This window comes from Nerophis lumbriciformis, linkage group LG10 (assembly GCF_033978685.3).
Source record: "Nerophis lumbriciformis linkage group LG10, RoL_Nlum_v2.1, whole genome shotgun sequence".
NCBI classification, from domain to species: domain Eukaryota; kingdom Metazoa; phylum Chordata; class Actinopteri; order Syngnathiformes; family Syngnathidae; genus Nerophis; species Nerophis lumbriciformis.
Genome location: NC_084557.2, coordinates 40,178,192 through 40,201,103, shown reverse-complemented (window position 1 = coordinate 40,201,103; position 22,912 = coordinate 40,178,192). Strand labels below are relative to the sequence as shown.

The window sequence follows — 22,912 nt, the reverse complement described above, 5'->3', positions numbered from 1 at the left end:
ATTTGAAAATAGTAATACAGGACCAGTTCATAATACCTGATCCTGGTGACCCAAACCTACCTGGAAGACCAGGCCCTTCTTGTCAGCACTCTGCAGCGAGAAGCGGCTCAGCCTCAGGTAGTAGGTACCGTACTGGGCAAGCTCCTCCAAAACACGAGACATACTCTCCGGGGAGGTACCTGACACACACACACCAGGCCGGACATCGAACTGGACACTCTGGGAAGAAAATCCACAAACAAGATGAAAACCTATTCAGTTTAATAACATCTAATGGAAAAGCGCAAACAAAAAAAGTAAAATCGCATTTCACTCAGTCACATTCATATTGTTTCATGATAGGAGATTATATTCTACTCTTTGATGTTTGTTGTCCTTCTTATGGATGTTTTATGAGAAGTACCAGACCAGCACTCTTCTGGGACGTAAAGAATATGTGGAAATGCAACTCCGCTCACATCACAAACACAAAACAGCACGACTTTACATGACAGCGTAAGGTACGCAGGTGTTTCCAGCAGCATGTACATGCTGTAAAATGGAAATGTCTTTGGAAGGTATATAAACCTTTATAGGGAAACAACTTTAAATACCTCCCTGGTGTTTTGGTTTTTTGTAAGTGGCTTTTCTTTTTTAATGTAATGGGTTATTTTATGAGCTTCTTTAGTATGCTCTTGTTGGAGCACAGGGGTAATAAATGTAGAGTAGGGCGTTGAAAAAGAGCCAAAACTAAAAATGGTACTTAAATCATGTCAAAACCAAAATAAAATAAAGTTAACAGACATTTTATACATTTTAAAATATTATATACAAATATATCCATCCATCCATTCATCTTCTTCAGCTTATCCGAGGTCAGGTCGCGGGGGCAGCAGCCTAAGCAGGGAAGCCCAGACTTCCCTCTCCCCAGCCACTTCGTCCAGCTCCTCCCGGGGGATCCTGAGGCGTTCCCAGGCCAGCCGGGAGAGATAGTCTTCCCAACGTGTCCTGGGTCTTCCCAGTGGCCTCTTACCGGTCGGATGTGCCCTAAACACCTCCCTAGGGAGGCGTTCGGGTGGCATCCTGTCCAGATGCCCGAACCACCTCATCTGGCTCCTCTCGATGTGGAGGAGCAGCGGCTTTACTTTGAGATCCTCCCGGATGGCAGAGCTTCTCACCCTATCTCTAAGGGAGAATGCCTTCTCCAAGTCCACAAAGCACATGTAGACTGGTTGGGCAAACTCCCATGCACCCTCAAGGACCCTGCCGAGAGTATAGAGCTGGTCCACAGTTCCACGACCAGGACGAAAACCACACTGTTCCTCCTGAATCCGAGGTTCGACTATCCGGCGTAGCCTCCTCTCAAGTACACCTGAATAGACCTTACCGGGAAGGCTGAGGAGTGTGATCCCACGATAGTTGGAACACACCCTCCGGTTCCCCTTCTTAAAGAGAGGAACCACCACTCCGGTCTGCCAATCCAGAGGTACCGCCCCCGATGTCCACGCGATGTTGCAGAGTCTTGTCAACCAAGACAGCCCCACAACATCCAGAGCCTTAAGGAACTCCGGGCTTTTTAACTACCTCGGCAACCTCAGCCCCAGAAATAGGAGAGCCCACCACAGATTCCCCAGGCCCTGCTTCCTCAATGGAAGACGTGCTGGTAGGATTGAGGAGGTCTTCGAAGTATTCCCTCCACCGATCCACAACATCCGCAGTCGAGGTAAGCAGAACACCATCCTCACCATACACGGTGTTGACATTGCATTGCTTCCCCTTCCTGAGGCGACGGATGGTAGTCCAGAATTGCTTCAAAGCCGTCCGGAAGTCGTTTTCCATGGCTTCCCCGAACTCCTCCCATATCCGAGTTTTTGCCTCCGCGACCGCTGAAGCCGCACATCGCTTGGCCTGTCGGAACCTGTCTGCTTTCTCCGGAGTCCTATGAGCCAAAAGAGCCCGATAGGACTCTTTCTTCAGCTTGACGGCATCCCTTACCGCTTACACCAGCGGGTTCTAGGATTACCGCCACGACAGGCACCAACCACCTTGCGGCCACAGCTCCAATCGGCCGCCTCGACAATAGAGGCACGGAACATCGTCCACTCGGACTCAATGTCCAGCGCCTCCCTCGTGACATGTTCAAAGTTCTTCCGGAGGTGGGAATTGAAACTCTCTCTGACAGGAGACTCTGCCAGGCATTCCCAGCAAACCCTCACAATGCGACCCACGTTGCCTCTTCGGGCTGTGCCCGGCCGGGCCCCATGGGGACAGACCCGGCCACCAGGCGCTCGCCATCGTGCCCCACCTCCTGGCTCTAGAGGGGGGCCCCGGTGACCCGCGTCCGGGCAAGGGAAATCTGGGTTCCTTGTTAGTGTTCTTCATAGAGGTCTTCGAGCTGCTCTTTGTCTGATCCCTCACCTAGGACCAGTTTGCCTTGGGAGACCCTACCAGGGAGCATAGAAGCCCCCGGACAACATAGCTCCTAGGATCATTGGGACACGCAAACTACTCTACCACGTTAAGGTGGCAGCTCAGAGAGGAGACAAATATATGTATATAGAAATATTAAAGACATGCACCTGGGGATAGGTTGATTGGCAACACTAAATTGACCCTAGTGTGTGAATGTGAGGGTGAATGTTGTCTGTCTATCTGTGTTGGCCCTGTGATGAGATGGCGACTCGTCCAGGGTGTACCCCGCCTTCCGCCCGAATGCAGCTGAGATAGGCTCCAGCACCCCCCACAACCCCAAAAGGGACAAGCGGTAGAAAATGGATGGATGGATAAATATTATATTAATATTGCCAAATGTGCAAAGGATTTTTTTTGACAAGATGTACATGTAACCTAAGAGGTTAAAGAGTGTACTTTCTAAACTTATTTTTTGCTATAATTATCTATGATATCATCAAAAAAATAAAGGGTGACATCAAAACAGTAAGTAGCACAAAGAACACACAACGCAGAAATTCATATTTGTATCCAACCACAATGTTAAAATTAATTGAAATTGTTCCACAAATTAATAAAATTCCAATAGTAAGACCTACTCTAAACATAAACAGTTTTTCGGAATGACGACATATGTTCACATTCTTAAGCTCACGGCGACAGAGCAATAATACCTTATTGAGAGGAAAGGTAGACGATGCAACGCCGATCAGCACGTTCAGGAGGTCGCCCACCAGCGTCTGAGAGTCCAAGTACAGCGGAAGGATTGGGGGGGGCGCGCTTGTGTTGACCACCCTCATCTCACCCTCCCACAGTCGATAAATCTGGTCGAAGGCCTCTCTGCCGCTCTCGCTCAGATACAAACGGTCTCTTCTCCCGGGCGGCCTAGTGTGCAAGGTACATTTGGAGAATGTATTCAGTCTTGTTGCAAATGATGCAGTGTCAACACCTGTGCGAGGGACTTCTCTAAAACATTCACAGATTAGACGAACCAGCCAATAGTTTCCCAGCAACGGCGTACACCAGGTTGAAACGTTTTCAAAGCCTCCCACACATCCAACTCTTGGCTGGGGCTGGCCTCCGACTGAGAGTCCGGGGTCAAGTTGGATGCAGACTGGAAGCCTTCATCCTCAGACTGATCCAAGCATGGCGGGACCTGCAGTGTAATGATACAACACGTTTCCTTACGTCTTTGCCAGGGGGCTGCATAAATTACACTTTCTCAACTCCAGAGAGTAGCAGGCATCTACAAAACCCAAAACCAGTGAAGTTGGCACGTTGTGTAAATCGTAAATAAAAACAGAATACAATAATTTGCAAATCATTTTCAACTTATATTCATTCAATTGAATAAACTGCAAAGACAAGATATTTAATGTTCGAACTGAGAAACGTAATTTTTTTTTGCAAATAATCATTAACTTAGAATTGAATGGCAGCAACACATTGCAAAAAAGTTGGCACAGGGGCATTTTTACCACTGTGTTACATGGTATTTCCTTTAACAACACTCAGCAAATGTTTGGGAACTGAGGAGAACAATTTTTTAGCTTTTCAGGTGGAATTCTTTCCCATTTTTGCTTGATGTACAGCTTAAGCTGTTCAACAGTCCGGGGTCTCCGTTGTGGTATTTTAGGCTTCATGTTGCGCCACACATTTTCAATGGGAAACAGGTCTGGACTACAGGCAGGCCAGTCTAATACACGCACTCTTTTACTATGAAGCCAAGCTGTTGTAACACGTGGCTTGGCTTTGTCTTGCTGAAATAAGCAGGGGCGTCCATGATAAGGGTGCTTGGATGGCAACATATGTTGCTCCAAAACCTGTATGTACCTTTCAGCATTAATGATACCTGGTTGTTTTCTTCTTTGTTCCGGAAGACACAACGTCCACAGTTTCCAAAAACAATTTGGAAATGTCGACTTGTCAGACCACAGAACACTTTTACACTTTGCATCAGTCCATCTTAGATGAGCTCGGGCCCAGCGAAGCCGGCGGCGTTTCTGGGTGTTGTTGATAAATGGCTTTCGCTTTGCATAGTAGAGTTTTAACTTGCACTTACAGATGTAGCGATGAAATGTAGTTACTGACAGTGGTCTTCTGAAGTGTTCCTGAGCCCATGTGGTGATATCCTTTACACACTGATGTCGGTTTTTGATGCCGTACGCCTGAGGGATCGAAGGTCACAGGCATTCAATGTTGGTTTTCAGCCTTGCTGCTTACGTGCAGTGATTTCTCCAGATTCTCTGAACCTTTTGATGATTTTACGGACCGTAGATGGTGAAATCCCTAAATCCCTTGAAATAGCTGGTTGAGAAATGTTGTTCTTAAACAATTTGCTCCCGCATTTGTTCACAAAGTGGTGACCCTGGCCCCATCCTTGTTTGTGAATGACTGAGCCTTTCATGGAAGCTGCTTTTATACCCAATCATGGCACCCACCTGTTCCCAATTAGCCTGTTCACCTATGAGATGTTCCAAATAAGTGTTTGATGAGCATTCCTCAACTTTCTCAATCTTTTTTGCCACTTGTGTCAGGTTTTTTTAAACATTTTGCAGTCATCAAATTCTAAATGAGCTAACATTTGCATCAAATAAAGTTTTCCAGTTCGAACGTTAAGTATCTTGTCTTTGCAGTTTATTCAATTAAATATAGGTTGAAAATGATTTGCAATAGGGCTGAAACGACGCGTCGACGTAGTCGACGTCATCGGTTACGTAAATATGTCGAGGACGTTTTTGTTCGTCGACGCGTCGCATATTTACGTCACACTACCGTCATGGCGGAGCGCAAAGCAGACGATGCGAGCGGTGCGAGCGAGGGGAAAAAAGCACGCCAAAAGTCATCAAAAGTGTGGGAGTATTTCAATAAACGGCCTAAGAAGAAACGCTACTTTTACTCCGCTACTTTTATCTACATTCAGCTCGCTACTCGCTACTAATTTTTATCGATCTGTTAATGCACGCTTTGTTTGTTTTGGTCTGTCAGACAGACCTTCAAAGTGCTTGCCTTACTGGTGACGTTTCACTTCGTTCCACCAATCAGATGCAGTCACTGGTGACGTTGGACCAATCAAACAGAGCCAGGGGTCACATGACCTGACTGGCTCCGAGCTAACTTCGGGTGTTACCATTTAGTGGTCAATTGTACGGAATATGCACTGTACTGTGCAATCTACTAATAAAAGTTCCAATCAATCAATCAAAAGTGTGAAGGAAAAAAGACCCTTTTTTTATTTCAACCGTAAAGACTGACTGCACAGTTCCTGTCTTCACAATAAAAGTCCCGCTCCATCGCGCTTGCGCTTTCAAAATAAGAGTCTCCGAAAGCCAGCGCAAACAAGCTAGCAAGCTACGGAGTTTGCCGCCAATGTATTTCTTGTAAAGGGTATAAAAACGAATATGGAAGGTGGACAAATAAGATGCCAAATAACAACCACTTTCATGTGGTATTAGACAGAAAGGAGGAACTTTTTTTCTCCTCCATTTGAAAACGTGGACGTTACCAGCACTACTTCCTGATTACAATCAATGCAAGTCATCAGAATCAGGTAATACACCAACTTATATTCTTGTCTTCATGAAAGAAAGGAATCTATATGTTAAACATGCATGTATAATTATTAAAACACCTTTAACATGTAAACAAAAACGGCAAAATAAATAAATATAAATTATATACTGTATATATCAATGTATGTATATATATATATATATATATATATATATATATATATATATATATATATATATATATATATATATATGTGTGTGTGTATATACAGGTAAAAGCCAGTAAATTAGAATATTTTGAAAAACTTGATTTATTTCAGTAATTGCATTCAAAAGGTGTAACTTGTACATTATATTTATTCATTGCACACAGACTGATGCATTCAAATGTTGATTTCATTTAATTTTGATGATTTGAAGTGGCAACAAATGAAAATCCAAAATTCCATGTGTCACAAAATTAGAATATTACTTAAGGCTAATACAAAAAAGGGATTTTTAGAAATGTTGGCCAACTGAAAAGTATGAAAATGAAAAATATGAGCATGTACAATACTCAATACTTGGTTGGAGCTCCTTTTGCCTCAATTACTGCGTTAATGCGGCGTGGCATGGAGTCGATGAGTTTCTGGCACTGCTCAGGTGTTATGAGAGCCCAGGTTGCTCTGATAGTGGCCTTCAACTCTTCTGCGTTTTTGGGTCTGGCATTCTGCATCTTCCTTTTCACAATACCCCACAGATTTTCTATGGGGCTAAGGTCAGGGGAGTTGGCGGGCCAATTTAGAACAGAAATACCATGGTCCGTAAACCAGGCACGGGTAGATTTTGCGCTGTGTGCAGGCGCCAAGTCCTGTTGGAACTTGAAATCTCCATCTCCATAGAGCAGGTCAGCAGCAAGAAGCATGAAGTGCTGTAAAACTTGCTGGTAGACGGCTGCGTTGACCCTGGATCTCAGGAAACAGAGTGGACCGACACCAGCAGATGACATGGCACCCCAAACCATCACTGATGGTGGAAACTTTACACTAGACTTCAGGCAACGTGGATCCTGTGCCTCTCCTGTCTTCCTCCAGACTCTGGGACCTCGATTTCCAAAGGAAATGCAAAATTTGCATGGTTGGGTGATGGTTTGGGGTGCCATGTCATCTGCTGGTGTCGGTCCACTCTGTTTCCTGAGATCCAGGGTCAACGCAGCCGTCTACCAGCAAGTTTTAGAGCACTTTCACTTTAATCATACTATCATTGTTGTGTTATTAAGCAAAATAAGCAAAAGTTTTACTTTTGTTGAAATGTTTACACTGTTGTTACAGAATATTTCGTTTTGCACTTTTTTGTATTGGATGTTTATCTTTATTTTTGCACATTTTAGCAAATAAGCAATACTTTTACTTTTGTTGAAATGTTTACACTGTTGTTACAGAATATTTCCGTTTTGCACTTTTTTGAATTGGATGTTTATCTTTATTTTTGCACATTTTAAAGCAAAATAAGCAATACTTTTACTTTTGAAATGCTTATACTATTGCAGAATATTAAGATTCGCACTGGATGTTTACTTTTATATTTGCACATTAAAAGCAAATAAGCTACTTTTAATTTTGTTAAATGTTTACATTGTTACAGAATATTTTGTCATGTTGTTGTCAATGTTGACTGAGTGGCCATACTTTTTTTTTTGTAAATAAAAGCCATGCCTTTTGAAAAAACTGGCCTACATTTATTTTTTCATCTTCATTTTAAGTAAAAAAAATAATCGGTAAAAGGAAAAATAATCTATAGATTAATCGAAAAAATAATCTATAGATTAACCGATTAATCGAAAAAATAATCTATAGATTAATCGATAGAAAAATAATCGTTAGCTGCAGCCTTAATTTGCAAATCATTGTATTCTGTTTTTATTTACGATCTACACAATGTGCCAACTTCACTGGTTTTGGGTTTTGTACTTTTAGCACATAGTTGAGCAGATGAACAAGAGTCCCTACCCTGATGCTGAGCCCAGTCACATCCACATTACTGGGCAGAGGAGGCATGTCCAGTCTGATGTCCAAGTCTGAGGTTCGGCTGTGTTGCAGAGCTCCAAAAAGAGTCAGCCTGGTCTCCCGCTCAAATTTTTCCTCCGTGTCCATTTCAGCCCTTAGAGCCAATAAACCTGTGCCTGGCTCAGCATCCATCAACCTCTGAGTGACACACCTGCTCTCCAACAATGCCCACTCCTCCGCACATATGAGCCCCCACGCCCGGGCCTCCAGCCTCTGCAGCTCCTGGCTCTGGTAGGGCCATGGCAGAGGCCTGCGCAGCACGGGCCTCTCCCGCCTCATATAGTCCCGACTGAAGGAGGACGGGGGCGGGGGAGTGGCGCCCGCGAGGTGGACCAGGAGCTCCAGCACGGCATCTACCTCGCTCAAGCCCGAGGCGGCTCCCTCCGGAAGCTTCTCCAGCTGCTCTTCCAGCTTCTCCGCCTCCTCCTGGCAGCCGGCTCTTCTCAGGTCGAAACATATCATGATGACTTTGTTCCTAGGAGGTGAGCTCGCCATCGGGCCCAAGGCGGGAGGGGCTTTGGTGCCGTCTTGGAAAAGCTTTGACAGCAGGGAGCCATAGGCACGCCTTTTTAGAGCTCGGCGGAAGCCCTCCCGTGAGACACCTCCCACGGCCCTGCGCTTCCATGACACCCCAGCAAGGTTGCTGTCGCACAGGGCAGCCAGCAACTCTGTGATGCTGGAGCTACTGCTGCAGCTGGACTTTGTGGAATGCTGAGGGATAGGGTACATTGTGGCTCTCCTTCTTCAGCCTGGATGACAGAAAACATGACACACAACATCAGAGGTATGCAACGGAATTGTGACTGCAAAAACATTTCTCAAAGATCCTTTTTATGACAAGAGTGATCTGCTGCAAAACACTAGTTAAAGATGGTCTATGACAGGAGGGATGTGACATTTTTAATAATCTGCTACATTTAGTCTAATGCAGTGCTTCTCAAATAGTGAGACGCAATAGCGTTTCAGTGTTTTCCTAAAACGTGTAGAAACGCCAACACCAAGCCAAACCGGAGCCAATGAAGAGAACGTTGTTGTAAGCTTGACCGTTTATTCTTGTTTAGCGGTGAAAGCCACGATTAAAGATACAATAAATAAAAAACAACATTAGCTACAATTTAAACTATTACAGTTACTATTATATTTATTTACACAATAATATTAACAATACAAAAGTAGCAAAGATTATTAACAACTGCCTTTGGGGCAACACAAAATAGAGTATAACTTTTAGTTCTGGGCCAGGTGGACCATTAAAATTCTGGAAAAATAATACGGCTATTGTTTTTTTTTTTCCAGCTGACCGGCGTAATTATGACACATTCACTTTCACTTCAGCTGCTAAGCTAAAAAATCATCTTGGAATAACCACAAATAAGGAATCAAGTTTGTAACACGACAACATTTCCTCCTCAAAGTCAGGCAGGCTAATAAGAGCCATGAACGCGCTTTACTCACAACAGCCGCTGCCGCACTTTATTTTAGCGGCCCGGTAATCCACAGACCAATGTCAATCCACTCAAAAAAGCGAAAATGTTCAGTCATATAATAATCCATAAAGTTGTTTTGAAGCAATATAACTTCCGCTGACAGTTCTCTCTCTCTAGTTCATTCTGTCTCTTGACTCTACAAATTGGACAAACAAGCATTACCCTTGCCTACTACTTACCCGATTTCTTCAGAACGCATCACGGCTGCGTTGCCGTCGCACTTTTTCCGTTTTTATTCAAGTCAATGTATCCGTTTCCACAGCCTGTGGAATATATATGGCGTTTCCGTTCCGGATCCATGCGCTCAATATATGCAGAGCTTCTATTTTTGCGTTCGCCGCAAACTAGGCAGATCGATTCTGCTAAAATCTGCGTTTGTTGAACAGGAAGTCAAGCACAAACATTTGGGTGGGGACGGACATGAAGTCAACTTGCCAAACCTTGTTGACCCAAATGCTGATTCTGGAGTTGCAAGAATGCAGCTGGGATAGGCTCCAGCACCCCCCGCGTCCCCGAGAGGGATAAGTGGTAGAAAATGGATGGATGAATACAAATTAGTAACAAATAAACCACAACAAGTAAAAAAATAATAGTAATAACAATAAGTTCAAATAACAATATAAAAAGCAATAAAATTCATTTTTTTCCCAGTTTTAAAGCTTCACTTAAGAACGTTCAGTTTTGGTTGATTTTGGCGGTGCCAGTAGACCAAAGCGGTAGTGTTTTGCCTGAAGGAAGACCACATTTCGCATGAGGACTAGCGCATTGCGTCGTAAACGGTCAGAAACTACTGTCACATACATACAAAGTCACACGATAATACCACAATGATTGAGTAGGACTGATCTTTCCACATTAGAAGGTACATATTTTACTCAAACACTTTATTTGCGGTTTGCAGTCATCACAATGTTTTTTCTTTATACAGTACTTTTGAGTTTGTTGCGTGGCTGGTCGTGCCAGTGTGGAACTACCAAGCTGGTGGCTATTTATTGCTACCACGCAAATTTCCATTAGCTAACATTAGCATTATCATTTTGATTTAAGCATCAAAAATTACTTACTAGTCTAACAGGAACAGAGCCAAGGCAGCATCTGTCTGAAATCCCTCCTCGTCTTTGAGCTCACGCCAGCAAGCGAAAGCCCTCCCTTTTTCTTTTCTTTTCATTTTGTTTGTTGTTTTTCTACCTATATAGCAGTAATTGCACGTGGTTGTTCGACTTCCGTCTTTTTAACGACGTATGACGTAAAGCAAGTTAGCCCATTTGTAGTTTTTTGTGTGGCACTAAAAGCGATACAGACACCCTCAGGCCATGACAGGGGTGTCATTCGACTAGTTGTAAGTCCATGTATCGTCCCGACTCCCAAGAGTTATGAAAATATTTTGTGAAGGTTGAAGAGTTACTTTGTGCTGCTTTAATTGTTTTTTATTCCGTTCTTTACCTTTTACACTTATTATACCACCATAGAATGTGTGATTGATTAAATAAAATGTTTAAATAAATGCAAAAATCCTTACATTTATTGGTGCAATACATCTTTGTACAATTTTGACCAGTATTTTAGGTCAAAGCATAATACATTCGTAAATGTATCAGTAAATGCTGTAAATGTATTATGCTTGTGTAAGGTACTTTTTTGAAATCTTTATTTTTTTACCACAGTTAGACCAGATGTGGCGCACTGCACTATTATTGTGAAGGGAGGAAATGTGCTTTGCTGCTGTTCTCAGCTTGACCAGTATAGAAGCGACTTAAAGCTTTACAAAAAGGGAGAGCGCTTCTCAAGTTGCAACTGTCGTTTGTACAATAATGTTACCTCCATGAATTATGTCGTTCACAACAACACAAATAGATGAGCTGTGTTGTGGGTTTATGTATTGTTGTTGATAGCATTAACCTCTTGGTTAAGTTCCTGTTTCAAGGGGCCGTTTCCACATTGTTCAGTTCAGCACGGGGCGGTTGAGCGTGTCGGGGATGAATGAGCCGTATCAGACACATTACTTTCTCCTCACAATGACAGCATTAATCTCACATCTATGTCAATATCCCCGATATTCTGCATTCAACAGCAGAAATTCCTAGTTTGTGAACCCGTTCTCAAACAATGGCAATAAAAAAAAAAATCTATTCTGAGATTCCGTTTTATTTTTATTGGCCAATTACAGGTAAAAGCCAGTAAATTAGAATATTTTGAAAAACTTGATTTATTTCAGTAATTGCATTCAAAAGGTGTAACTTGTACATTATATTTATTCATTGCACACAGACTGATGCATTCAAATGTTTATTTCATTTAATTTTGATGATTTGAAGTGGCAACAAATGAAAATCCAAAATTCCGTGTGTCACAAAATTAGAATATTGTGTAAGGGTTAAATTTTGAAGACACCTGGTGCCACAAACTAATCAGCTGATTAACTCAAAACACCTGCAAAGGGCTTTAAATGGTCTCTCAGTCCAGTTCTGAAGCCTACACAAACATGGGGAAGACTTCAGATTTGACAGCTGTCCAAAAGGCAACCATCGACACATTGCACAAGGAGGGAAAGACACAAAAGGTTATTGCTGAAGAGGCTGGCTGTTCTCAGAGCTCTGTGTCCAAACACATTAATGGAGAGGCAAAGGGAAGGAAAAACTGTGGTCAGAAAAAGTGTACAAGCGATAGGGATCACCGCGCCCTGGTCAAGATTGTGAAAAAAAACCCATTCAAAAATGTGGGGGAGATTCAGAAGGAGTGGACAGCTGCTGGAGTCAGTGCTTCAAGATCCACCACCAAGAGACGCTTGAAAGACATGGGTTTCAACTGCCGCATACCTCGTGTCAAGCCACTGTTGACCAAGAAACAGCGCGAAAAGCGTCTCACCTGGGCTAAGGAAAAAAAGAGCTGGACTGCTGCTGAGTGGTCCAAAGTCATGTTTTCTGACGAAAGCAAATTTTGCATTTCCTTTGGAAATCGAGGTCCCAGAGTCTGGAGGAAGACAGGAGAGGCACAGGATCCACGTTGCCTGAAGTCTAGTGTAAAGTTTCCACCATCAGTGATGGGTTGGGGTGCCATGTCATCTGCTGGTGTCGGTCCACTCTGTTTCCTGAGATCCAGGGTCAACGCAGCAGTCTACCAGCAAGTTTTAGAGCACTTCATGCTTCCTGCTGCTGACCTGCTCTATGGAGATGGAGATTTCAAGTTCCAACAGGACTTGGCGCCTGCACACAGCGCAAAATCTACCCGTGCCTGGTTTACGGACCATGGTATTTCTGTTCTAAATTGGCCCGCCAACTCCCCTGACCTTAGCCCCATAGAAAATCTGTGGGGTATTGTGAAAAGGAAGATGCAGAATGCCAGACCCAAAAACGCAGAAGAGTTGAAGGCCACTATCAGAGCAACCTGGGCTCTCATAACACCTGAGCAGTGCCAGAAACTCATCGACTCCATGCCACGCCGCATTAACGCAGTAATTGAGGCAAAAGGAGCTCCAACCAAGTATTGAGTATTGTACATGCTCATATTTTTCATTTTCATACTTTTCAGTTGGCCAACATTTCTAAAAATCCCTTTTTTGTATTAGCCTTAAGTAATATTCTAATTTTGTGACACACGGAATTTTGGATTTTCATTTGTTGCCACTTCAAATCATCAAAATTAAATGAAATAAACATTTGAATGCATCAGTCTGTGTGCAATGAATAAATATAATGTACAAGTTACACCTTTTGAATGCAATTACTGAAATAAATCAAGTTTTTCAAAATATTCTAATTTACTGGCTTTTACCTGTATGTGACTACGTCCGCGGTTTTGACAACGCGAAAAATCAAATGCCTTACTTCTTCTATGGACTTTAGTAATTATTGATTAGGCATATTTGCGCGGTGTCAAAAAGTAGCAACCATGGTGACGTCCCAAACTTCGAGTAGAGGTGCTCTTTTTCCCCCACTCGATCACTCCTCATCCGTTTTACCGTTACAAGCTCCAGAATTAGCATGTACGTTGCGCGGCCCAATAATTGTTTTTTTTAGATTATTATATTTTCGTAATCGTGAAAATGAAATTAAAATTTGATTAATTATCCAGCCCCAGGTCATGTGTCAAATGCCAGCTGATACACGGGCCGGGGAGGCAGGGGCTTGGTTCCTGGGAGTTGTGTATGACTACAACGCTCGCCAGGGATGATGTTTACTGTTATGTTGTTGCTTGCTACAAAAAATAAAGTATTTGTCATGCAAGACAAAACTGTTGTCTTTTTCACGAGTAAAGTCAAGTCAATGCTGTCACAGACGCGCCCGTATTGATATACGGCAACGCTTGAGACGTTACGCTGTGTTTACTTTATCACATGATTATTGGAGGACTTGCGATATCTCGTAAAAGTCTGAGCTATTTCGCTTCAAGGCGGAGCCGCAACAAAACGGCGGTGGAGATTGCCGTAAGGCAGATGGCGCTGCCAGTCCGCAGCGATTATGACGCGTCCTGTGGAAATCAGGGGTTAGTCGTTTTGTTTATATAGTAGATACTACACATCGGGTGCGGTCAACACTCAATATGGCCTCCAGTCCGTCACTCAAATACATCCGTGTGCGACATAAAAACATAACGATTCCTATTGTTCCAAAATGCACACCCACCTAAGATGCCAAGTGATTGTATTGATTTATATTATATATTTGATATATCATGTAAAATGTATGTGCTCTACACATTAATGCCATACAAAAACATTATTTCCAGCTGAGTGTAATTGTAATGAATACAACGCAGTGATAGATCTGTGTGATTTTTACAAGATGATGACAAAATGGCATTGCACCTTGCACTGCACACATAGTTTATTTAAGACTTTAAAAGCAGGTGTTGATAACCCTTTGCTGGTGTGCGGTAGGGGTGTAAAGGTTCGGTACCTACCTCGGTTTAAAGGTCACGGTTCGGTTCATTTTCAGTACAGAAAGAAAACAACAAAATATAAATTTTTTGGTTATCTATTTACCAAATTTGTAAACAATGGCTTTATACTTTTAACATTGGGAACACTATAATAATTCTGCCCACGTTAATCAACATGAAACTGCCTCAAGTTGTTGCTCAGATTAAATAAAATGAGAAAACTTTTCTTCTACATATAAAAAGTGCAACATTAAACAGTTTCAAGTAAACTCATCATGCTTAATTTATTACAGCATTTGGGAAGCCTGTAGTTAATTTTTATTATGTAAATTTTATATTTTTATCAACATGTGATAGCAGGGACCCTGCAATTCAAAACTAGGCTGCTACATTACTAATGATTAATGTAACTATAGCTGAAAAAAATTGTACAATAGAGAGACTATTCATCCCTGAACACCATGGAGTTCATGTAGACTTTATGATGCAGTTACATTATTATATCAACTATCAGAGACAGAAACTCTTCATTTAGCATAATGTCCTTTTTTGCTGCTTCAACACAGCTCAATCAACACAGAAAAAGGTAAAGTGAAATAACAGACAGACAGGGCTTTGCTGTCCGTAACACACACACACACACACACACACACACACACACACACACACACACACACACACACACACACACACACACACACACACACACACACACACACACACACACACACACACACACACACACTGCAAAATGAGCTAACGTTACGCTAAAAGCAAATTAGCCTTCACCTCAAGCCAGGATTGCGAGCGAGCTGAGCTGCCATTTGTTTCTAGAACGTCAACGGGCTCATAGTGATGTTACTAGTAGTTGACTGGGAGGTGTTTATTATAATTTGGGGAGAGTCCGCTGCCTGATGCTTACCTGCTAAACACCTACCTGCTAACCCCACCGCAGAAGAACTGACACCATGCGCTTTGAATACGCACTGCTGACTGGCTGTTACCGCTCTGAATACGCACTGCTGATTGGCTGTTACCGCTCTGGTGTAACCAATCAGATGGTTGTGTGGGTGGGACAATGCTGGGTGCTGTGTAGAGTACTGACAAAGACAGAGGCAGAAGAAGCGGAGCAGCTTGTTAAGACTTTAGCTTTAGCTACTTAATATGTTCGTGTGGAAACTCGTTCGGTACACCTCCGAACCGAACCGAAGCCCCCGTAACGAAACGGTTCAATACAAATACACGTACCGTTACACCCCTAGTGTGCGGTGTTACCTGATGTTGCTGGTGTACAACCTCTTGTGCTAGTAAAATTACGGTAATAATAAATGCATTTTTTTCATATCTTTGTACCGATAAAAAACGTTACTGATAAGGAATATTGATATCGTGCCATAACTTCAGGGTGGGGCGTGACAGAAAATAGTTGACAACCATTGGTCTAATGTTTTTAACCGAACTCGCAGGCTTGTCTGACGCCATTTTTAAATAATGAAAATCAAACAATGGATATCCGCTAACTTTTTGCAACTCAACGCTAAGAAAACAGAAATGCTGATTATCGGTGCTGCTAGACACCGACACCTATTTAATAATACCACCTTAACATTTGACAACCAAACAATTACACAAGGCGACTCGCTAAAGAATCTGGGTATTATCTTCGACCCAACTCTCTCGTTTGAGTCACACATTAAGAGTGTTGCTAAAACGGCCTTCTTTCATCTCCGTAATATCACAAAAAATTGTTCAATTTTGTCCACCAGTGATGCTGAGATCATTATTCATGCGTTCCTTACGTCTCGTCTCGATTACTGTAACGTATTATTTTCGGGCCTCCCTATGTCCAGCCATTAAAAGATTACAGCTGGTACAAAATGCAGCTGCTAGACTTTTGACAAGAACAAGAAAGTTTGATCATATTACGCCTATACTGGCTCACCTGCACTGGCTTCCTGTGCACTTAAGTTGTGACTTTAAGGTTTTACTACTTACTAGGGGTGTAACTGTACACAAAAATTTCGGTTCGGTACGTACCTCGGTTTAGAGGACACGGTTCGGTTCCTTTTCGGTACAGTAAAAAAACATCAAAATATAAATTTTTTGGTTAATTTATTTACCAAATTTGTAAACAATGGCATAACATACATATACACACAGGGTCCATTGCCAGGGTTAATGTGGTCAACATATATAAAATAAAAACTAAATAAGATAAGGCTAAGAATGGTTTCTTAACAAAACTTTTCTACATATAAAGTGCTTTTTTTGATTGATTGATTGAGACTTTTATTAGTAGATTGCACAGTACAGTACATATTCCGTACAATTGACCACTAAATGGTAACACCCAAATAAGTTTTTCAACTTGTTTAAGTCAGGGTCCACGTTACGAAGTGGCTGGGGAGAGGGAAGTCTCGGCTTCCCTGCTTAGGCTGCTGCCCCGCGACCCGACCTCGGATAAGCGGAAGAAGAGGGATGGATGGAAGTTGCTGCTCAGATTAAATAAAATGACAAAACTTTTCTTCTACATATAAAAAGTGCAACATTAAACAGTTGCAAGTCAACTCAGCCTCAGATTAACTTTTCTTCCCCCCACCCCCAGCCTGGCTAATTTGGCATTAAGAGGTGGGAGATGTTTGCTCGTCTTTGTTTTTGTTGAAGCGATGTTCACTTGGGGGTGGTGCCGCTTCAAATGGGTTAGCATGTTTGACGTGTTGGCAGGAGCATGCCTTACCGCTACTGAACAATGTCGGCAAACCTCCGTCCTCCGCACCGCGCAGCCTAAGTTTTCCCAAACGGGAGATCTTAACGAGGCAAGAGGGTTTTATAGCTCAGTTGTCCTAGCCCGGTCGTTGCTAGCATGCCGTGTGTTGTGCCTCAGTGTGCATTGTTTACAAAACGTGCGTTACGCTACTTAATATGTCCGCGTGGAAACTCGTTCGTTACACCTCTGGACTGAACCAAAGCCCCCGTACCGAAACTGTTCGATACAAATACACGTACCGTTACACCCCTACTACTTACGTATAAAATACTAAATGGTCTAGCTCCATCTTATCTTGCTGATTGTATTGTACTATATGTCCCGGCAAGAAATCTGCATTCAAAGGACTCCGGCTTATTAGTGATTCCCAGAGCCCAATACAAATCTGCGGGCTATAGAGCGTTTTCTATTTGGGCTCCAGCACTCTGGAATGCCTTACCGGTAACAGTTAGAGATGCTACCTCTGTAGAAGCATTTAAGTCCCATCTTAAAACTTATTTGTATACTCTAGCCTTTAAATAGACCCCCCTTTTAGAACAGTTGATCTGTCGTCTCTTTTCTGCTCTGCCCCCCTCTCCTGCGTGGAGAGGTTATTAGGTGACCACAGATGAGATGCCAGCTGTTCAAAGTCGGGACCGGGGTGGACCACTCATCTGTGCATCAGTTGATGACGTCTCTGCGCTGCTGACTTGTCTCCACTCAAGACGATCCCCCGCTGGCCCCACTATGGACTGGACTCTCACACTATTAACTGATCCACTCGACGTCTATTGCACCGGTCGCCCAGGGAGGGGTCCCCATATCTGTGGTCCACTCCAAGGTTTCTAATTGTATCCCATTGGGTTGAGTTTTTTCTTGCCCTGATGTGGTATCTGAGCCGAGGATGTCGTTGTGGCTTGTATAGCCCTTTGAGACACTCGTGATTTAGGGCTATATAAATAAACGTTGATTGATTGATTGATTGATTTTTGGACCGCGGTAAATAATAATATAGCTAATTTGACAGAGAACACTAAGGCAAACTTCAACACACATCCATACAAACAAATCCATCCATCAATCAATCCATTTTCTACCGCTTATTCTCTTTGTGTATGCAATTTGAGTGTTTTATATCAATACTTTATATAATAAAGTAGCGTTTACAGCACCCAACACACACACACACACGCAAAACATTGAGCAACAAGCTAGCTGTTGCTAAAAAATTAGGGCAAGCTTTTGGAATGAAGGAGGCGCTTTTGTTTTAAGTATTTACCTTCACAAACTGTTGTCAGCTCATTCAGCCTGCAGTTCTCTCCTCTTGGGCTCCGCATTGGGTCAATCCATCAAGCATACATGCTAACAGTTGTTGTTAGCATTAGCAACACTGCTGGATTTAGCTATCGCGCTGTTCAGCTCTGGTGCTTTTCATTAACAAAGCCGGTAAGCCAGTCTACTTAAGTCAATTTTACCGCTAACGTTTTTTAATATTTAGCATCAATTAACTGCGGTTAAACACGATATGTGTGGCTCATAAAGGCGAGCTTGTCATTCGTCTTCAAACTCGCGGAGTTCCGGGGAGGTTCAAACGAAGGTGATTGGACAAGAGGGAACCCTTACATTCGTTGATTGGTTGAATTATTCCATGTTCCACGCTGATTGGTCTGATATGTCGGTGGGAAACACCGCTTTAGAGATGTTGCGTTTACGTGAAAGTCAAAATATTGGAAATCTTTTAAATGCTAGGCCGGGGGTCGGCAACCAAAAAGGTTGAACGAGCCATATTGGACCAAAAATACAAAAAACGAATCTGCCTGGAGTCGAAAAAAACTAAAAGCCGTATATAAAGCTTATAATGAAGGAAACACATGACGTACGTTTCTATATTAGCTACAATAGCCTACTATCAAAATGACTTTAAAAGTCTTATATAAGTGGTAAAATGAAGGCAACACATTATATAAGTGTCCATATTAGATATATTAGCCTACTATTAAGATGACTTTAAAAGTCTTATATAAGTGTTATAATGAAGGCAACACATATGTCTATAGGCTATATTACCTTTATTAGCCTACTATCAAAATGACTTTAAAAGTCTTATATACATGTTATAATGAAGTCAACACATGATGTGTCTATATAAGATGTATTAGCCTACTATCACGATGACTTTAAAAGTCGTATATAAGTGTTATAATGAAGGCAACACATGTGTCTATATTACCTATATTAGCCTCCTATCTGTCACGCTTGTCCCTGCAGGTTGGTTAAGTTTTAGTTTTTCCTCTGTGTTTGTTTTATTTCCTGTCAGCACTCTTATTTCGGTTCAGTTTCCTGTTTGTCTCTCTGAGTGCTGTGTCCCCTCAGCTGTGGCTGATTGGCACCTGGCCACACCTGGTGTCAATCAGCCAGCTGCTATTTGAACCTGCTTTGCACCCCAGTCAGTGCTGGAGTATTGTTGCTAAGACTTGTCGATGTCAGCGGTAAGCTGTATTCTGTAGCTGTTTGTAGCTTGCTGTCTTTTTGTTCCTCGTCTTCTAGTTCCTGTTTTCCTGACATCCTGTTTCTTGTCTCCTGGTTCCTGGTTTGTGTTTTTTTTAAATTATTTTATGGACATTAAATCATGTTTTCCTAGACAAAGCCTGCCTTCTCCGCATCTTGGGGTTCGTCACCAACAATTCGTGACACTATCAAAATTACTTTAAAAGTCTTATATAAGTGTTATAATGAAGACAACACATGATGTAAGTGTCTATATTAGCCTACTATCAAAATGACTATGTGTCGCAGGCTGAAGCAAATCAGAAATGTTGACATTTAATATTTATTTTACACATTTTTCCAACATTAAAAACCATTAGTAAATCAGAGGCTACACAGAGGGTGTGATAACTCCTGGAAATGACTCGCTTTTAATGGCCAAAGGTATAGATGTGTGTGTCCAAGTTAAAGGAAACGGCAGGCTGTCTTTTTTTAATAGATTTATTACAATCTTTGACAAGCTAGGTAATGTTTGCTGTGGTCTGGAACAACATGGCACACTAACAACTATCTAAAATGCAGCCAATATTACATACAGATAATGTGTCATGAGACATTCAAAACTAAATTATATACAAAGAGGATACAAGTAAAGGATATTAAATGAGCTCAAATATACCTACAAATGAGGCATAATGATGCAATATGTACATACAGCTATCCTAAATAGCATGTTAGCATTGATTAGCTTGCAGTCATGCACTGATCAAATATGCCTGATTAGCACTCCAACAAGTCAATAACATCAACAAAGCGCTCCACCTTTGTGCATTCACGCACAGCATAAAACGTTTGATGGACCAAATGAGACAAAGGAGTGGAAGATTTTATACGTAAACAAACTGTTGCGTCACAGTCCACACTATGGTGAGTTCAAGAACCGCCGAAATTAGTAGAACAAAACGATGTTCACCAAATACTCTCATCAGTAATGCATACACACAAACATATTAAACAGTGGGCTTTCTAACAATTGGGAAGGTTTGTGAAATTTTTGTCCTCAAACAAAAAATATCTAAAACAAAAAAAAGAAATTCCCCCATCTTTTTCCAATTTCCATCCTTTTTTAAAAATGCTGCATGGAGCCACTAGGGTGGCACTAAAGAGCCGCTTGCGGCTCGAGCGCCGCTGGTTGCTGACCCCCGTGCTATAGGCCCTCATGTATCAAACTTGAGTACGCACAAGAACCAGCCTTGCGCTCTTTTTCCCGGCAAAGTTGAGTTGCATCAAAACAGATGTTGATCGACGGTGCGGTGCCCCACGGACTCCATAGCTGTTGTCTGCACATTTCTGCAGGCTGTGGATACTTTAGTAACACACATAAGTGATGCTGGGTAACAGTTCACATAACAAAGTGCCAACTTTTACTCTTCAGATTGAATGTAGTGCCCATTAGAGACATTTCCAAACATTTCCCACACATTTGGGTTCGGCGAAATCAGCCTTTTTTCCCCCAACGTTTGATTTCAACAATGTAAAAAAATATTGAGGCAAGGACACAAAGTTAACTTTTTGTCCAATGCATGTGATCAGTCCTCGTCTGTATTGTAATAATACATTGAGTTGCCAAGTGAGTTGCATTAAACAAAATTACATAATTTTCACATGAAACTCAAATCTCGCTGTGAGAAGGCTACAGTATGAACACAAGTTGTTGTAAATTACACCAATTATGTTTATATCTGGGCTAGTCAGAGGCACCTATTCTTCAAAAGTTTTTCGTATCATACCGTGCATATGGGCTTTTTCCAGAGCCGTGTATAGAGTATGGACACCTCGGTTTCAGAGTTGGTCCCAAACAAGGTCGCCCCGTAATCACTTGAGGGGCTTTTGAGCGATCAGAAAGAGTATGGCCAGACAATCTCCTAGATGATTGGTCAAAAGCCCCTCGCGTGACTACAGGACGCAGTCTGGCTTTTTCGCATGAAGCGGTGAAAATAAGAATTGCTTCTTTTTGCGTGTTCAATTTTTTGTTTGTGCGCAAATGTACAAACAACAACAAGCTCAGTATGTTCCGCTGTAATTACAGTCATGTGATGCACAAAATAAAAGCATGCAGGATCATTGATATTTAATTGTCCCATTAATTATGTACAAATACTATACATTACCATTCATCTTCTTCCGCTTATCCGAGGTCGGTTCGCGGGGGCAGCAGCCTAAGCAGGGAAGCCCAGACTTCCCTCTCCCAGCCACTTCGTCCAGCTCATCCCGAGGCGTTCCCAAGCCAGCCGGGAAACATATAGTCCTGAGTCTTCCCCGTGGCTTCCTACCTGTCTGACGTGCCCTAAACACCTCCCCATGGATGCCTAAACACGGGCATCCTGACCAGATGCCAGAACCACTTCATCTGGCTCCTCTCGATATGGAGGAGCAGCGGCTTTACTTTGAGCTCCTCCCAAATGACAGAGCTTCTCACACTATCGCTAAGGGAGAGCCCCGCCACCCGAGTCATTTCCAAAGTTTCCCCTGCTCACCTTCGAAAAGGAAATGCGAGTAATACTTGAAGGTGTTGTATGACTTCCTGCTGGCTGGACTGGATGAAGCTGAAGATGCTGTGGATGATGTTCATCAACCGCTTTCTTTGTCAGCAAAGAGGAGGAGGAACACACAAACAAAAACACAAAACATGCACACAACAGGGTGTGAGCGTGAAAAAGTCTGTAATTTTGCCTGTAATAAAATGTTTTTTTTACCATGAGGGAAAAAAAATATTTTTGAAAAATATTTTTTTCCTGTAAAATGACATTTTTTGGTAATATTACTTTGTTCCCTAGTAAAATTACACATTATTGTATGTACAAATACTGTCAAAGCGCTTTGAGTACATTAAAGGTAGAAAAGCGCTATACAAGTATAACCCATTTATCATTTCCATATGAGTTGGGAAATTGTGTTAGATGTAAATATAAATGGAATACAATGATTTGCAAATCATTTTCAACCCATATTCAATTGAATATGCTACAAAGACAACATATTTGATGTTCAAACTGATAAACATTTTTTTTTTTGCAAATAATCATTAACTTTAGAATTTGATGCCAGCAACACGTGACAAAGAAGTTGGGAAAGGTGGCAATGAATACTGATAAAGTTGAGGAATGCTCATCAAACACTTATTTGGAACATCCCACAGGTGAACACGCAAATTGGGAACAGGTGGGTGCCATGATTGGGTATAAAAGTAGATTCCATGAAATGCTCAGTCATTCACAAACAAGGATGGGGCGAAGGTCACCACTTCGTCAACAAATGCGTGAGCAA

General features: G+C 42.1%; 2 protein-coding genes across 6 annotated transcripts in view; both read right to left on the bottom strand.

Moving 5' to 3' along the window:
• The window catches only part of LOC133612310 (gamma-tubulin complex component 6-like), an 85,383-nt gene extending 66,693 nt beyond the window's left edge, over positions 1-18,690 (bottom strand). For 2 of the 4 annotated variants that reach the window (XM_061969606.2, XM_061969607.2), the window contains exons 1-5: positions 18,378-18,690; positions 7,931-8,736; positions 3,423-3,586; positions 3,105-3,315; positions 61-219 (exon numbers count right to left, since the gene is read on the bottom strand). In XM_061969606.2, the coding sequence (XP_061825590.2) occupies positions 61-219; positions 3,105-3,315; positions 3,423-3,586; positions 7,931-8,716 (1,320 nt within the window). In that variant the 5' untranslated portion in view covers positions 8,717-8,736; positions 18,378-18,690. The remainder of the gene's footprint in view (positions 1-60; positions 220-3,104; positions 3,316-3,422; positions 3,587-7,930; positions 8,737-18,377) is intronic. The other 2 variants (XM_061969603.2, XM_061969605.2) reach the window with 1 other exon arrangement.
• A 1,440-nt stretch (positions 18,691-20,130) lies between these two features.
• The window catches only part of LOC133612312 (gamma-tubulin complex component 6-like), a 25,159-nt gene continuing 22,377 nt past the window's right edge, over positions 20,131-22,912 (bottom strand). For both annotated transcript variants that reach the window (XR_009816104.2, XM_072913876.1), the window contains one exon: positions 20,131-22,227. Coding sequence is in view for 1 of the 2 variants with exons in the window: in XM_072913876.1 (XP_072769977.1) it covers positions 22,217-22,227 (11 nt within the window). In the remaining variant the exon portion in view is untranslated. The remainder of the gene's footprint in view (positions 22,228-22,912) is intronic.